General features: G+C 39.4%; 1 protein-coding gene across 1 annotated transcript in view; it reads left to right on the top strand.

Annotated features, from left to right (window-relative positions):
• The window catches only part of SERGEF (secretion regulating guanine nucleotide exchange factor), a 173973-nt gene that overhangs the window by 5747 nt on the left and 149783 nt on the right, over nucleotides 1–18443 (top strand). The window contains 4 exon segments of the mRNA XM_050897733.1: nucleotides 1811–1874; nucleotides 3264–3377; nucleotides 3685–3747; nucleotides 7126–7284. Of these exon segments, the coding sequence (XP_050753690.1) occupies nucleotides 1811–1874; nucleotides 3264–3377; nucleotides 3685–3747; nucleotides 7126–7284 (400 nt within the window).

Genomic DNA, 18443 nt, shown 5'->3' with positions numbered 1-18443 from the left:
TTCAAAGCAAACCAACAATAATCCACTCCTGAAAAAAACAAACTGTGTGATGGAGTTCAACTAAGTTAGCTATGCCAATTCTTTTGATCTACTGCTCTTGTGCTTCTTGTGCAGCAGTTCTGTGTTTTGTGTTGGTTTTTTGAGTGTATTTATAACTGTCAGAGTTTCTTCCCCTAAAATGAGGACTGTAGTATTATGTCTTGGCTGTAAAAACAGTTAGATAAAAATAAGCTTGATCATTCCCGAAATAATAGTAGTGTGAGAAAGTATGTAGCTGTAGGAAAACTAGATTTGAGAGAATAAACATCAATATTATCACTTTTGAGTTGAAAATGATTTTTACTTTTGCATGTAAAGGAACTGACAAGTACATAGACTCACTTCTTATCTAACCTCCAGTATTTACCAAACAATATCAGCTTCCAAGGAAATAGGATGGAAAAGCTAGATAACAATTTCTCTGTTGTCCAGTGCCTTCAATTGTAAATGCCAAAGGCTGGACTCTGACTCATGTCATTCCTGCAAGTCATGTGGAAGTCTGTTGTGATATTTGTAGGTGAGGTGCTGCTGAGTGTGAGTGGGGAGCTCGGAATAGCTCCAAATTAATTGCTTTAAAATGTTTTAACTAGTAGGTACTGAGACTTCTGTAACATCAGAAAAGCTTTCCTGTTGTTGGCTATAAGCCTAACAGTTTAAATAAATTTCTCACAAGAATTCTAATTAATCCCTAATTTACACTGTAGTTTCTTATTTGGAGAACAGTAATGAAACTCTTTTCCATCCACACAACCTCTCGTGTCTAATGAAAGCAATAACTTCAGAGCAGGAAGGATTCTCTGACAAGAAATTTAGCCTCATGGCTCATGCCAGGTACTCCTTTGTTGCTTTTTTAATGTAGAAGAAGGAGGACAGCTGATCCCCTAGGTAACCCCTAGTGAATAGGGGTTAACTCATCTGATGTTTCTGTATCCTTGATGTTTCCTGGGAGCATCATTCCAGTATGGTGCCTTGAAAATGGTAGTATTGACAGTGCTAATCTGAATCTCTCTCCTCCCTGACCATGTAGACCATTCATTCATCTGGAATATTTTCTCTTTTGGTTTGTATCCTGTTAAACGCTTGGGCTTGATGCCATCTATTTTAAATAGTGTTACATCTGTGAGAAGAAGAATAAATTTGCAGAGTACTCAAAAGTGGAGAAGTGCCAGAATTGAAGTACCTTGTGCAAACTTAACTCACTAATTTTATGCACACAGGACTTGGTATAGTCGTCTTTTGCATGATCATATTGGGCAGCCTTCAGTGGTGTAGGTGGTACTATCAGTGGTATTGTTTGTGATTGCAGGACTTGGTAAGACTGAACAGCTTGATGGAACTTATTACTGCTTGTCACTGGTATTTGCTGTGGAGGTTTCTGTGTCATTCTGGAGGGACATGGTGTAATTCTTGAAGAACACTGAGTTAAAATTAAGAAATAAACATATTTGTATTGCCGAGGTTCCTTCTTTCATGTGAAGATTTTCACTGTGGCTTTTTATTTATTGCCACAAAGCTGTACATCCAGTTGCTTTGCTTGTTTTTTTTTTTTTTTGGGGGGGGGGGGGGGGGGGGGAAGATGTTCCTACTAAATTTGTCGGCCAAAATTTACTTCCTTTGTGATACAAAATGTTGATATGCATTGTGACATGCAGGCTGGAATTGTGAGAACTATTTTCATCGCGTTCCCCTTCTGTTTGGCATGTTTTGCTTTTAGAGGCACTAAATGCAAAAAGCAACTAAAATATATATATTTTTTTTTTTTTTATTTGAGTAGTCTCTCAAAGAGAAGGTGGTGGATGTTGCTGCAGGACTGAGACATGCCCTTGCTGCTACAGGTAAATATGTCATAATTTTAATATCATTTCAGTAACACATGAAATGGAGTTTTAATGGCTTGGAGGGGGAGAGGAAGGGAAAGATGATGAAATTTATTTTAGCTTCTATTTATTTTAAATATCACAGGGAAAATACTCCTGAAAGTCTTATACTAAGATTTTGGTACCAATTAACACGAATAATAAACATGCTAGAAACATCTTCCTGGAAATTGGTGGTGAAGAACTATTCTCGAAGAACTCAGAGTGAGAGTTTATTAACAAGTTAATTTTCTGATGGGTGGAAAACTTACTGATTTCTTTTCTCCTATTCTGAAACAAAACATTAAAGGACGCTTTTTCTGGAAAATATGTTTCTGGTCCATCAAAATATCTTCTTAGGATTTTGAGTTCATTATAATATGCAAAATAATGGATTTAGGTTTGCATAAGGTGTTTCAAAATGGAACTGCAATGAAATCTGCCTTTTTTTAATGATGTAATTGAAATTGACACCTGGAAAAATCACAAGAATGAAACTTTTCTTTTATTGGGGGGGAGGGAAGGGATCTACTCAGAGTTAATTTCACTCACACCTTTGAAAATCTGGTCTTCTGACTCTTGGTCCCACTGTCTGCTGTGCATGTACTTGGGAGGGTCATAACGTCTAAATATTTCTTCTGCTGTTCTTAGAGACTTTGAGTTTGTTCATGGAATAACTGTAGAAATAAAACCTTCCAATTGGCATGGTTGTGTTAAAAGAGCACATATAGTTTGTTGTTCCTCAATTTTATTTGGTTTAGTTTTGTATGAACTTTAGTATGGATTCCAGGTAGTGGAGTCTAGCTGAAGATGAAAAGGAAATGCTTGGAAGCAGAGTGGCATCTCTGGTGCTTGTACGAATACTGGGAATTAAGCTTCCCTGAGCTCTGCATTCAGTGAACATCTTGATTCAGAGCTAGGTCAAGTCTCTGAAAGCTCCTGAGGAGAAGACAAGTGACTTCACTCCCTCAGTGTGCTGGACTACATGAACAAATTAGCATGGAGAAGGAAAGGGCAGAGAAAGTGCAATGAACTTAGAGTAATAAATAAATTGTATCCATTCCTGAGGCGCTACAGTTACGAGACTTCTGTTACTGAGTCAATAATGTCCTAATATAGGCCTCAGAGCTGAGACAGGTTGCTTAGTATCTTCTTAGTTTTCTTACCTATATAATGAGACTACAACTGTTTGTTGCTTGATAACTTCACCAGGGTTATCTGTATGTTTTTGGCATAAAGGTCTTTTAAAGTGTAATTTGAATCAGTGAAAATGAAGTGAATGTACCTTTAAAACTAATTAATGAGTTAAGTGATTTTGTTGGTGGTTGATGTGTTTTAATCTCTTCTATTTGTGTTTACTCTGGAAAGAGAGTGGTTTGGTGCTTCAGTGGGGAACTGGCATGGCGTCTTGGGCAAAGCGTGCAAACCAAGGAAAAACTCTCCCCCTGTTCTTGACAGCAAAGGAACCCTGTGAAGTAACAGGTAATCCAGGAATCTGATTCCTTTGTAAAGGTGGATAGAGCAGAAATACAATTTGGAGTGATATGTAGCATCCTTTTATTATAAAGCCACTCGGTATTATAAACATGTAGTGGAGTATCTGAAGGATAGAATGGGTGTACAGGGTCATAATCTATGGGGAAAAATGATAGTGAGTCTTGCAATGTCTATGGCCCAAAAGCAGAGGCTTTTGTTACAAAAATCATCATCATCCTGTTACACTTGTATGCATGTCTATGCATGAAATGATACCTGCTGTACAAATTTTGTGAGACTAATTTTTCTCTAGGCCTGGAAGATGTAAAAGTGAAGACAGTTGCTGCAAGCTCCTATCATTCGGTGTCACTTACAGGTAGGCCTTGGATACAGAAGTGAAAGTCCTTGTCTCAGCCTATAAAGGTTTTTGTGCTTTGGAAACATTTGTTAATTTTGGTTAGACTGGTAAAATTTGATCTGGCCTAGTTAGTGCTGGTTAACTGTTTTGTAATAGTTTTGGATTCTGAGAACTTTCCTTTTCTTAAGAGCTGGATTCATGTTTTGAATTCTCTGAATTCTGTGTGTGTTTTCTTGGGGTCAGGTGTGACTTAGCCCTTATGAGTAAGGAAGGGTCTGGGCTCTTTAATGGTTAGAAACTCTGAAAGGATTAGTGGAAGCACATGGTTGGGTAAGTCTCTGGAGCTGCAGCATGATGCCCCATTGGGTAACTCTGGATGGTTGAGTGCTGGAACCAGTACAACCTTTTGTCCATGGAGAAAGGGTATGTTAGGTGGTTGTCCCAAGAAAGACTGCTGTGGCTATCCTGCTTCTGCTATGTGAGCTAATGCTTCTGCATGGGGCTGTGCTGTGCAGGGATGTGAGATGGTCTGGAGCTATCTTAGGTGGCTCTAATATAACAGTGTGTTATATAATGTAAGAGCACAAGGCTTATTTAAAGCAGAAGGAAGTTGCTTTAATTGCTTAGGCACTTCTATGATGTCTGCCATTTGTTCTTTGATCTCTAGGCAGTGCTCCCATGCTGGAGTATTAAGTATCCAGTAATGAAAGTCTAATAAAGATTTTTTTTTTTTGGCAGACTAGGAGAAGGGGAAACAATAGCTTTTTCATGCTGTAATCTTACAGTTTTGAAGTGTGGAAAATATATTGAAACTTATGAAGACAAGTCTTTGCCAAACTTTATAGGAACAAGTTCTTCGCAAATATGCAGCCATCTGGTACCTCTGTCATCATTAAAGGAGCACTGGAGTATTTGCTTATGCAGATCTACAGAGATTTAGTTGTATGGGGAGATGTTCCAAGATGTAAATTATATTGAATTCTGAGATGTAAAGTGTATGTGCAATTAGTGAAGAAGAACTGTAAGGACAAATAGAATCTACTTTAGCTAATTAGCACTCTGTATGTAGAGAGTGAACAGATTATTCTTTCATGCTTTTGCTTTTTATTTAAGAGAGCAGTCTATTTGGCAGCAGGGGGACCAAGATTAACAAAGTAAGTGCCAAAGACTTTAATACTGTGATGCTATTGCTGCCCTTCTTCCTGCAAGATACTCATTATTACTTAAAATACTTTGTATTTTTAAGATACTTGATATAGTAAAGATACTACTGTAGGGTGTAGTATTTAAATGGCGATTTTTTCCTAGGAATCTCTCACACTGTGATGCAATTTTCTTTGGCTCTGTTTCATGAGCCACCTGCTGGTAGGATGTCAAACACCTGCAATCAGGCAGGTTTTTAACACTACTGTTAAAGTGGGTTGTTGCAAACATGAATGGTGATTCCTTTAAAAAAAGGATGGTAGTCTACCTGTATCCAAGCTGGCCTGGACCCTCCAGTGATGGGAATACAGTGCTAAGTCTTAGTGTCTAAGTTTTTGTTAAAACCTACTCAAGAAATGAGGTGAGGGTTGAGCATATGACATTTCCTAGGATAAAGCAAACGTACCTTCTGGAGAAAAAAAGGAGGTGACAGGCAGTGCCTGTTAGTTGTGGAAACATGAATGACCATAATGTTTTTCTTTGTTGAAACAAGCTGTTTCTGTCACCTCCTTTTTTATCTCTCCGGAAGGTGTATGTACTTCACTCTGGAAAGGAATTTATCAATTTTAGTGGAGAATTTGAATGAAACAATTGCTTGATTTGTTTTTCCTTTTCATTTCAGTTGTGTTGTTTTAATGAGGAATGTGGGAAGTCCTGCAGATGACTGTCAATAATGTGTAACTTGACAAGTACTGGCTTCCCCCCCACCCCCAACTCCTTCTCTCTTGTTTTTCACCAGCAGTAGTATAGTGGAATTCTCCTGGCTCATTCTTTCTGTTACTGTTACCAAACTGAGATCGTTGAATATATTGTAGCCTAAGTCCTACTTTTTTTTTTCCCTGTGAAAGATTTACTTCTGTCCTGCTGCTTGTAAGGAGTTCAGTGCTGACCTGAGACTTTCAGAAGCTTTGAGTGTTGTGGACATGTGCTCTGAACAATTCCACATTGGAAAAGATATGGCTTCCAGTCTTTCTGGGCCCATGATCATGTACTTCACATGTGCAAGATTTTTCTTACGCTTGCAGCTTGTACAGGGTGGTAAAGGACTTCAGGAGGCCTGACGCAGCTCATGTTCTGTTAAGTGTTTCTTATGGATTATATGTTTTTAACATGGAGGCCTAGAAGCTGGGCAGAATGATTTTGTGCTGAAAAGATGGAACTAATGATATGTAATATCTGCAGAAGGGCTCATCTGAACAGTCATCTTGTTACTGTCAATTGGTCATTAGGCTGTGAGCAACTCCAGCTTGCACCAGTGAAACATATGAAGCAATGTGGATGTTTCTGTAAATATAGTTATCCCTGTGGGTAGAATCCTGGAGTGTGCACTTGCACAAATTCTTATTCTAGAAAAGGAGTGGGGAAGACAAGTGATTACTTACAGAAGTCTCTTACTAGTTGTCTAGCATTGTTTTGAGGCATGATAATATTTTAATTTTGCCTTGTGTTGGGTCGTACCTGCTTTAGTTGTATGTTCATAGCTGTGTGTCCAATTCCTTTAGGAAGTGACTGTGCAAGGTGAGACAAGGAGCATTAGACTGTCCCTGCTTTGGGGGATTTACCGAATTTGCTCAAGCTGAAGAAGGCAGGAGAGTTATGAGCAGAGCTAGGAGTCTGTAGCTCTTTTAGAGAGGCTGGGAGACTGTAATGCAGAGCAGGAGCAGCCAGCCAGGCTTTGAAGAGTCCCAGGTACTGGAGGGGAGGTAAATTATTTGCTGCAATTCAGAAAGTTATTTACTGGACTGAATCAAAGCTTTGGGGTGGAGGTAAAAGCTGGCCTGCAAGAACAGAGTGGACTAGGAGGTACTGCTCAGTGAGTGTCCCCAGGATGCTTTGATTTTTTTTTTTCTCAGAGAAGTTGACTACTGTGGTTAGTTTTCTAATAAAAATTAGCCTTTTCTGTAAACATCTTTCAGTCTTCTTTGAGAAGCTCACAGTAGAAATGTCTAGGCAGTTTGACCTGAAAGCTCTTGTTGTTTCAGGGAGACAGTGTAGCCCTCAGAAAACAGGCTGTGTTGTTAAGGCCCTTGAAAATATTTCTGATATGCTAGTTACAGTGTGCGTGCATGTGAAAACACAAATTGAATGAAACATTGTTCTTTCCTCAGCATCACTGAGTTGAGACAGGGCCTGTATCTGGTGGTGTTCTATGTATATCACTTTCAAGTAATTTTACTTCTCTGTGTATTGTAGATGAAGGACACTTGTATGTCTGGGGTAGCAACAAACATGGGCAGCTAGTGAGCAAAGAGATCTTTCTTGCTGAGCCCAAGAAGATTGAGACTCAGTTTTTCTCTCATGAAAAGATTGGAGCAGTTTGGAGTGGCTGGACCCACTTGGTGGCACAAACAGGTAGGATACCTAAAAAGCAGCAACGTATGGCACGAAAACAGTAAATTGTCTTTATTGCATGCAAACAGTGTTCTTTCTCACTGATACTGGTTGAATGCAGAGTCTTGCAGTTTTATCTGAGCAGTGGTTGTCTCTTGAAAATGATGAGGACAAACACCCTTTGGCTTCTGTCCCTGAAGTATTATTGCACTTATAGATCAGAGGGCCTAGCATCTTCATAAATGCAGTAGCACCTGCATGTAGACACTAGAGGGATGCAGCTTCTCTGCATCATCAGGTTACTGGTATACCAGAATATATATGAGCTTCTAAGATCATTCCGCTGGGTGAGTTATGACATCTTCTTTGGAGAGAAAAGAATTTGGTGGAAAACTTGCTTCAGAAAATAGAGAGGTAGGAAAATATGGCTGCAGCTTCCAAGATACTGTATTTGGCAGGAAGATATGGGCAAATCTGTCATTCAGGGCACAGGAATTAGGGAGGGGGGGAAGATAATCCTGAGCAAGTGTCTATCTGAAGGGCGTGGGGGTATAGATATGTACCATTGCCAGGTTACCTGAGTGTTAGCTGAGGATCTTAAGAACAGGCATACCTGAGAACCCTCTGCTTCTGCCCTCCCGTCTGAGAAGACATGGTCTCATTGCAGTAAGTGAAATAAATTACACGGCTTTGCACAACTGTACTAACCTTTCTGTACTTCAAGAGTGAGCCTAGCTTTTTGTGCTGTTCTTCTTTACTAAAGTGTTTTAAGGACAAATAAAATCATGTGTTCAGAAGAAAGTCAATAAACTAAAATAAGCTGGCTTGTATGTGTGTGTTTGTGGTCAAACCCAGAAAATGTTTAGAAAACACAGATAAAAAGAGGCATCATTAGACTTGAAGAGCACCCCCTAAAGACGAAATGAAAGAAGATTTAATGCTGAAGCTGTACCTTCCTGGGAACCTTCCCAGTGAGGACAGCGTGAAAGCTTGCCACATGTGGAGGGCTGTAGGGTTAGACTCTTTCCTGGGAAGAGGTAAGAGGAAGGTTATGTAGTAATGACATTCATGTGTAAAATGATGGTTGATCTGTTGAAGGTCATCTGAATGCATTTGTATTGTTGCTCTGTTGTGAAATGCAAAGGCCGGCGAGAGAGGTAGATGAGATGGAAAGGTAAGACAGACATCTGAAACTATTTTGTGGTGTTTACATGTGAACAGTCTGTGCTATTTGCTTCTCCTGTTGCACAGTGTGGTGTGATAGTTAAGACTAACTAAGAGGATGAAAGTCTTCCATTGAACAAACAGAACAGCCAGAGTTTTATTAGCAGGGGTAGCATACGTGCATTTCTGCTTTTGCCTTGTATAAACTGCCAGGTGAGGAAATGAGGAGCAGATGAAAGCATTTTTCCTAGAGTCACATTGGAGATTGAGGAGCCTATTGGTCTGTCAGGATACAACCTGTTTGTTAGGAAAACTGCAGAAGGGGCCACAGACCTGTTACTGATATTTACTGGGTTCTGTAATTATGGGTACTGGTTCAAGGAGTGCTTAGCCTTCAGCATGGGTAGTTTTATTTAAATGGAGTTCTTACATGCCCAAAGGTCAGCATGTGCTTAAGTGTTCTATTAAATTGGTGCTGTAAATCGTGAAATGGTTACGCAGTAATGTCCCTTGCTCTGTGAGAAAAGTGTCTGTTTTAATTACTGTATACTGTGAACTCTTGGTGCTAGAATTTGGAGGGATGTAATGCATGACTAGAAAAACAAATTGGTTAAGTGTTCTGTTTCATAGCATTCATTGTTTGACATCAAAGTACATGAGAGAAATGTCATGTAAAAAACCTGCATTACTCTAGCTGCTCTCTTAGCTATTTAAAAGAAATGTTTGAACTCTGATTTTTAGAGGATGCTATACTGAAAATTTCAGAGCTGTAATCAATGCTATGTGCTGCTTGGAAACTTTTCAGGTGGAGTAAAGGAATTTATCTCAAAATGTATAGTTCTTGAATAAAGTGCTTAGTGTCATTCTCACTGGAACGGAAATGGTAGGAAAAAGACATTAGTCAGGATAACCTAGTTTTTAAAAAGAGAGTCTTGTCAACATGGTTTGCCTTGCTTCACTATTTCTTAATAATGCATACCCAGTAAGTAAAACTTCCCCAAAGTTTTAGTAACTTTAATGTTTCACTTCGTTGATACTTATCCATGGCCATTACAGAAATGAAGTGAATATTTTAGTAGGTGATTTTTAACAAGAAAAAAAAAGTGTGTCGAGTGACTAGCAGGGATATATTTTTTTTTTGGTGAATGTTTGAAAGGAATTTAAATAAAAATAGGCTAACTTTTTACATCTGCATTAGAAAACTGGCCAAGCAATGCAGTGGCATCAGTTATTGCTGAAACTGAATTTTATGTATTTAGAATTTTAAATCTCTTCGAAAGTCAATGGACTTGAACCTAAATAATCCAGAATAAGATTTTGAATGGCCTTTGGCAGCCTTTAGATACCAGTCAGAATCTCATGGGATTTTCAAGGGTTGCTAAACTATTAGACATAGTGTGAACTAAGCACTTAACTGTTTCTGAAAAACCACTCGCTGCCTGTGATTAAACTTGCAGCTAAGTAACTGAAAAATGCAGCCCACTTGAAAACTTTTCCCTGCATGCAGTTCTTCCTCCATTGTTTTTACTTCCTTCTAGCAAAGGAGGAAATGCTGCTTCAGTTTCCTGGTGCTGAAGTCACATAAATCAGTGGTCTCCAAACTTTGATTGTGTACCCCATCAGTAAATTTTTTTTTTGAGCACACCCCCCCGATATATTTATACTTATTTATTTATAAAGTATAGACATGTACTACTGTAATATGTTATGCAAACTGTAAAACATGCACAACAGAAATTTTAAAAAGGATGAGATAAAGATGAAATAAACGCTACTTAACATATTATTTTATTAACTAAATTAAAACCATTAATAATTTATTAACAAAATATTAATTAATTTATTTTCCTCCTGCCCTCCAGTGGATTGTCTTGCACATCCCCTGGGCTGCATGCACTCCATTTTGGAGACCACTGATATAAACGATTCCTGCTCACTTTGCTCTGGAGAGTTCCACAATTAGAAAGGAAGCAAAATAGAGTGATTTTTGGACAAGGGAAAATGAAAGGAAGGGATATTGTAGTATGATGATTCTCTGTTCATTGTGGGAAGGTAGGAACATACTTTGGAAAGACATTGCAGTTGGTTGAGCAACCCTGGTTGCTTTTTGATTGGGTCTCTGATGATAAGATACGAACTTGTTAGTGTCTTCCGTTTAGTTTCTATTTTCTGCATGAATGCTTGTATCAAGTGACTTTCAGGCATGCTTTTCAATTATGACAGGGCAGTACTGTTATTGCTTTATGTGAAGGACAGACCAGATGCATTCTTCTGGCCTCGGACTCCAAGCGCAAGTATTATTCTCTTCAGGCAACCGCTCTGTAAAATGGTTTGCTTCCTTTCCAGCACACTGCTTAACGGCGCAAGGAGCACCACTGCCGTATAGGTAATATTATTTTTGAATAATAACGAGCAGCTGTCTTGCATAGATCTGCTTAACAATGTCAACTTTGTGGTCCTTCTCAAGTTGATACAAATCCTTTGAGGGTAACTGCTGAAAGAGGTTATTGCTTAGATCATTTAAGAGAGCTAAGTTGTGGCCTATAATGCTGAAGATGTAAATTAGGCTGCTTTGGGAAATGATAGAACCGATCTGACTTGAAAGCAAACCTAAATATAGCAAGAGAAGTCTTTTAAAGACTTAGAGGTGAATCATCAACTTCAATTCAAAATAAGTTTTTTTTCTTTTTAACTGGGATGCCTAATAAATAAGCTTTCTTAATCTGGCCTGTTTTATTATCTAAGTATTCTCCTGAATACATTCACTAATCTATTTTTCATGTACCGTCACATGAAATTATGCCTTGTTTGAGCTCAGATAAAGAATTTCAAGCTCTTTCACCCAGAAGGAGTTACCTTAAAAATGCAGTTAAAATTGTATTTCTGCTGCCTGTGTGTTGTGGTTTAACCCCAGCCAGCAGCTAAGCACCACGCAGCTGCTCCCTCACTCCCCTCCCCACTCCCAGTGGGATGGGGAGGAGAATTGGGAAAAAAGGTAAAACTCGCAGGTTGAGATAAAAGCGGTTTAATAACTAAGGTAAACTATAATACTAACAAAAATAATGATGAAATATAACAATAATAGTAATGAAAAGGAATATAACAAGAAAGAGGGGAAAAAAAAAAGAAAAAAGGAAAAAAAAAAAAACCAGTGATGCACAATGCAATTGCTCACCACTCGCCTGAGCAGGGATCTGCCCCTCCCGGCCAACTCTCCCCCCCCATTTATATACTAAGCATGACGTTCTATGGTATGGAATATCCCTTTGGCTAGTTTGGGTCAGCTGTCCTGGCTGTGCTCCCTCCCAGCTTCTTGTACACCTGCTTGCTGGCAGAGCATGGGAAACTGAAAAGTCCTTAACTTAGGATAAGCGCTACTTAGCAACAACTAAAACATCAGCGTGTTATCAACAGTATTCTCACACTAAATCCAAAACACACTGTAGCAGCTACTAAGAAGAAAATTAACTCTATCCCAGCCGAAACCAGGACACTACGCAAAACTGCCTACAGCTAAAAAGTCTTGGAAGAACAAAATGCCTTGACATAGTCTGAATAATATTCTGAATCCTCATTCCAAACGTGCATCTGAATTTGTGCGTCTTTGAGTGTCCTTTGATGTCACGTCATTTAGGCCACATAAAACCACTCTGAAGTGGTCTGACATGTTAGTGACCTACATGATAAAACAGAACTCATCTCCTGTTTTTTCTGAAGCAAATGAACATGTGTCCCTCCAAACGCTGAGAGCAGACTGAGGGAATATTTCTAATTAGCTGGCCTGAAAAGGAGGCTTACTGCTGTAATTGCACTTGCACATGCTTTCTCTGATCCCAGTCACTAGGTAAAACTATCAGGCTTTGCTGGTGAGTGATGCCGTGTAACTGCAGGGAGGTGAAGTGGAAGGACGTTGCTCTCTGGCACCCGAGCAGTGCAGTTTCAGCCCACTAGAGGTCCTTTCCGGCTTTCTTTTGAATCAAGACTTGGCAGCCTTCCTCATACTGGAAAGCACACTTTCTTTGCCTTTAATTTTTCAGCAGCTCCCTAGGACAGCAAATACTGTTGGGTTTTTTTTTATTTTATTTTTTGTTTTTTTTTATGCTTGTCTGTGATACCAACAAGGCATCTGTTTTATGAGGACTCTCCTTTCCTCTTATTAGCCACTATAGCTGACAGTCAAACAGTTTGAAACTGGAGTCCCTGACATTCTTTTTAATGTGAGGTAGCTGTATTTCATTTGGTAAGATGCCGGGGTTTGGGAAAACAAGTAAAATACTAGAAATCAGCTAAATCAAAAACTGCAAGTTGATAGGAACGCCTGAACTTCTTTGAAGCAGAACCTGCAAAATGAGTGTTTAAGAAAGAAAAGCCTTTGTCCATCTGCCTCGGGCTAAGTAAACTCTAACTAAAAATCTGGTAAATGCACTTGCTTTTCTATGGTCTTGGTTCTATGGTTTTGTGGTGCATGGTTGTTCTTACCTTCTCCTTACAATGCTGTAGCTTGATGTTATGAAGCAATGGGAGCTTATGCTTCGGAGCCTTCCTGTTACGTTCCTTGCTGTCGTAATAAATACTGTCATTGTTGTGCACTATAAGAGAAAGCAACAAAGAATGTCAGTTGAAGATGCATAGATTTTAAAGCAGAAATAGCTGCCACAGAGGAGATCATATGAGTTATTCCAAAGTATGCTGTTGAATTCCACCTGTATGCCCCAGTGTTAAGCTCAGTAATTTTTGCTTGACAGAAATGTAACCTCTAGAAGACATTCCCCTGATGGTAGGGTTTTTTTTTCTTATTTTTTTAAAAGATGCTGGGTTGTAGGTCCAGTGACTGAATTAGAGTGCCACTAGAACCACTGTAGTCGCCTGGTTTGCACTTACTCTGGGATGGGTGGGCCAGTATTCTTTTGACTTGGGTCCAAGCAGATCTGGCAACTCTGCTAGGATACTTTGACAGAGTGGAAGGTTCGCCTCTGCTGTTGATTGTTCCAATGCTGAGACTCCAGCTTAAGACAAAAAAGAAAAATGGCAAAGTGAACAAGAGAGACAAGGTGAAGGCTGAATTGAAGTAATGAATGGAGTCTAACAGGAAAATGTTGCCAGCATTAAGGCTTTGTGGCACTTTGTGTATTTGTTCTAGGGCTTTTTAGGAGCACTTACAGGACCCTAGTGGGAAGGTCTATTAAGTACCAAAATTGCTCAAGTTAGAATGCGCAGAATGTAACTTTGGCCCCTGAAAACTGTGCAGCTTGAGAGAGAATAAGTCGATCATGAAATAAATTTTTAATGCATATATTGTGTGTGTTTTCAGTTGTCATCCCTTTCTGAGTTTACACTGGTGATACGGTTGGTTTACAACATATACATCTCACAATCTGACCCATAGTCGAACTTTTGATTACATTAAAAGAAAAGACTAGATGTATATGGTTTTGGCTGGCAAATTTTAAAACTTCAGGGCCTATCTTGAAGGTCTTGCATTTGATTATAAAGGGTAGAGCATGGAAAGGGAAGAGAAAGAAATGCACAAGCTTGGGGACGAAAATTCAGAAACTAAAGCTTTGCAGAAATTAGTATGGGATCTGTGGGAAATTTAGTGTGCAATAACAGGATTAAAGATTCTAGATGCATATGGAAATTGCCTTATTTTCTGTATTGTCTTCAAAGCTGGCTCTTTGTTCTGTCACACATCCATCTCTCATTGCTGTTTCAACTTTCATGATAATTATTTTTAAGCGAAGTTTGTACAAGCCACTGAAGTAGGGGCTGATGGGAACTGTGTAGTATGTTACTCAGGAAGTTCTGTACTTCCCGAGTACAGTACTCCCCAGAACAGTACTCTGTTCCTGTCTGGCAGCCTGCTGGGGGACAGGGAATGTACTAGCTCTTCCACGATTTGGGCTGAAATTTGTGGCAAGTTTGCACCCTGTTGATACTCTGAAAATGGAAAGGTGTCTGGGAGAGCACATACGTAAAATAAAAATGAGCATTCACTTGACATTGTATGGATATATGTAAGATTTTACAGGTGTGGAATCAGTGTTTAAGTCAGTTCAAGATGTTTAACGTAGCTTAATCTTATGCGTGTTGAGTTCACATTCTGAATTGGATTTATTTTATGTTTTTTCCATAGAGACACATAGGTAAGTAAGTACTTACATGTATTTTGCAGAGCTTAAACTATAAAGTGTTCTGGAAATTTGTGGCAATTTACTATTTATTTTCTGTGAATACAGCAATGCAGAGAGTTGATTTTTGTTAAGTAATTTATATGAAAAGAATCTTTTCTTTGGCAGAAAGTTCCCTTCCAGTCGTGAATCATCCCATTAACGGAAAAACTTTGAGGAAGACACAGTAAAGCTAATGAATTGGCGCACAAACGTTTTTATTTGTTCTCAAGCACTACAGTTTGGGCAGCCCTGTGATACCTTTTTCTTCCTGTTTGAGGAGGGAATATCCTCCCTAGAAGGAGCTCCTCTTTAGGTTAATCCTGCCATTTTGAGAGGTTTGAAGGCTGTCGTGGTTTAACCCCAGCCAGCAACTAAGCACCACGCAGCCGCTTCCCCCTCCCCCTTCCTAGTGGGGTGGGAGGAGGAGGGGGGGGGGGGGGGAAGCAAAACTTGTGGGTTGAGATAAGAACAGTTTAATAACTAAAGTAAAATAAAATACACTACTAAGAATAATTAATAATTGTAATGAAAAGGAATATTAAAAAAAAAAAAAGAAATAAAACCCATGAAAAGACAAGTGATGTACAATGCAATTGCTCACCACTTGCTGACCAATGCCTGAGCAGTGATCCACCCCTCCCGGCCAACTCCCCCTGTTTATATACTGGGCATGATGTTCCATGGTATGGAATACCCCTTCAGCTAGTTCAGGTCAGCTGTCCTGGCTATGCTCCCTCCCAGCTTCTTGTACACCTGCTTGCTGGCAGAGCATGGGAAATGGAAAAATCCTTAACTTAGGATAAGCGCTACTTAGCAACAGCTAAAACATCAGAGTGTTATCAACATTATTCTCACACTAAATCCAAAACACAGCACTGTACCAGCTACTAGGAAGAAAACTAACTCTATCCCAGCTGAAACCAGGACAAAGGCAGATGTCCAGATTCCTCACATGGTCTTCAACCGTTTCTTTCAGTAATCCAGAATTCTGCTCCAATGAGATTGGTTTCTGTTGTTGCAATTTGGTCATCAAGTCTGCTTTGCCTATAGGAACAATTGTTTTGAATCCTCTTTATTCTTTGCTGATGGGGACGAACCTTGATTTCCCCCTCCCCTCCACCCCGAGTTGAGGAAATTCCATGGCATCAGTCTTTTATAGGTGCTTGGGAAAAATGGCCAGGAATGAAAAGCATTAGTGACTTATGGAAGCTCTGTTTTCCTATTCCTGGCATCACTTTTCCTACTTTTTGTTCAAGCATGGTCCAGTCTGTATCTCTGTAGCCCCAACTTTGAAAGTTTTGTGAGGCCCGGTGTATACAGATTTAACCAGTCCTCAGGAAGGAACCTTCAGTGGAACGGAAGACTCTTGCAAAGATTAACTTTGGAAATGTGCAGTTCTGGAGTTGGGGTGCAGCACCCTCCTTTCCCCAATATTTATCAACGTTTAACCTTCTTGCCTTCAGCAAGGTACAGTAGGATCCTTTGTCTCCTCTGTGATCTTGTGCTATTGGACTGCGTAGATTAAACATCTTCATTTTAATTGAGGGACCTGGTAGAATATGCTGTGCTTTGCTTTGCCTTGGCAGTTGAGACTGAGGTTGAGCAGGTATCCTGGCCTGGAGAAAATGTTAGTACTATCTTTGTACTATTGTCCTGGTTTTGGGAGGTTGAAGTTTGGTCTGTTTTCATGTGACTAGATCTCCTTGCTTCACTTGTTTTGGACCTTATTTTGTTCATGGAATCAGGGAGATGGTCAGTCTGGTAGTCTAAATCAAGAATTAACTGCAGTAGAATATACTGGAGAGGAAAAACCAAGGAAACCCAGAAAACCTGAGCTAGTGACCTTAAGAGCCTTATTCCTCAGCAACTTATGAAGTTTATCATGTTGTTATCTGTTCCCAGGGTTTTGATGGGAATTCTTTCCTCAAGCAGCAAGGAACTGAAATTTACAGACTGTTTATGGAAGGTTTCTGCAAATGAGACTTAAGCAGCCAAATCCTACACCACCTTGTCTTTGGGGAGGATGGGGGCGAGGGATCTTGCCAGGGCTACTATAGAAGATCGTTCTTTTAACTGCCAAATTGCCACTGGATCTCAGGGAAGATTTTCTGCCAGAAGATAGATCTCAGTAAGTGGTGGATCTTCTGTGTGTGCTCTCTTGAGGCACAGCAGATTTTTGTCTCCAGCAGCTATGGCTCACCAGCACAACGGGAGCCTTCTATTACATCCTACTCTGTGTGTCAGTCACTCTTGTTTAGTTCTGTCTTACAACACAAACATGTTTCTTATATTTTTTTGTTCTTCCTTTAACAAGAACTGAATAAACAAAACCTGTGGGCTGGCTCTGGCTTATACAGTCTCTTGTTTTTTCTTGCTTTACAGTATCAGCTTTTGTTACCAAGTTAATGAATTTTTAGCTCACTGAACATTAAAGCATCCTGGATTTTGTTTTCAAAATTGTATGGATTTGAGTTCTAGATAGCTGTAAATAGCTAGAAGGGATTGGCATTTTCTTTGGGTTCACGGGCTGGCATCATTCCTTGGCTTTATTTTTAAACTTACAAAGTTAGAGAGTGTGTGTGTCTGTATATTGCTTTGTGATTCTACACTCCTATTTCTGCTGCTCCCTGCTGGGAGTTACTTCTACATGACTTTGGTAAAAGTCTTGAAGTAATTCTTTCTATGGTTTGGTTGCTGAGGAGGCGGCTAGATTCGGTGTGAACTGAAGGTACATTCTGAAAGGTTAGTATCAAGTGTTCAGAGTTGTTCACATGCAAAGATTTTTCACAGAAGCTTGGTAACAACATCTTTTGAGTAACTGTGTTTGTTTCTTTGGTCACCATCCCTCTTTTGCCTCTCCTTGTTCTTAGTAACTTTCAGTTGGTCAGTAAACAGTTGTGCATGTGCATGCCATGCCACATCTTTTGTATGTGAAGAGAGAGGTGTCAGGAAGATGCTAAACTGTCACTAACTTTGATTGGAGCTATTCATTGTAAAGTAGAAATATCAGTGATTGGCATTAAGGGCAAAGAAACTTGTCTCAATATTTATTTGAAATTCCCCTTGTAAGCTATACTGAATCTCCATTTGCCAATATACTCACAGATGGTCTATGGAGAGTAGGATTTAAATGGATTTTTGTTAAATTTAGCTCATGATAAATGCTGTTTTCAGCAAGAATTGTGCAACAGGAGGAAAACAGCTATGATGAATTTTGCAGATCTTTTCTGCTCATGTGTGTGGCAGCCCATAGAATGCCTCTTCCACAGGAGAAGGGGAAGATACAGTGCATAAGGCTAGTCTGTCCGGGTTTTCCTGGCTATGACTTCCTTTCATGCTTGCTTAGTCCTGTCCAGATGTATTTTATTAAGTACTCCATGATTGGAGGAGTTTGGTGAATGACTCAGTCATCATTCAACATTACACTCTGGGGCTTTTCTAACATAGACCACATGTGTGGGAATAGGGCCTATATTATATTTAATTTCTCTCCCTTTTTTTTTTTTGTGCCATATCCTCTCTTTCACTGTTGGAAATAGTGATTGTTGTGGACCTAAGTAATGTGAGTGTCTGTTCTAATGTGAAGGAACTTCGATCTTTAAAAAGCTTTCAGAAAAATGAACCTTTAAAATGTGGATGTGGTATAGATTTTGTTCAGGTCATTAGTGTGTGAGATAAGGGATTAATTACTCTCTATTTCTGTTTTTTATTCTCCCCCCACCCCTTTTTGTTTGTTGTCTTTGGTTTCTGTGGTTGGATTGCTGGAGTTTATGGCTAGCCATATATTTAGCAAATGTAATAAACAAGGTCAGACACATTAGCAATTATGTGGAAGATTGTACAGGA

This window comes from Gymnogyps californianus, chromosome 5 (assembly GCF_018139145.2).
Source record: "Gymnogyps californianus isolate 813 chromosome 5, ASM1813914v2, whole genome shotgun sequence".
Taxonomy (NCBI): Eukaryota; Metazoa; Chordata; class Aves; order Accipitriformes; family Cathartidae; genus Gymnogyps; species Gymnogyps californianus.
The sequence above is the reverse complement of the archived record's forward strand: the minus strand, read 5'-3'. Positions and strand labels throughout refer to the sequence as shown.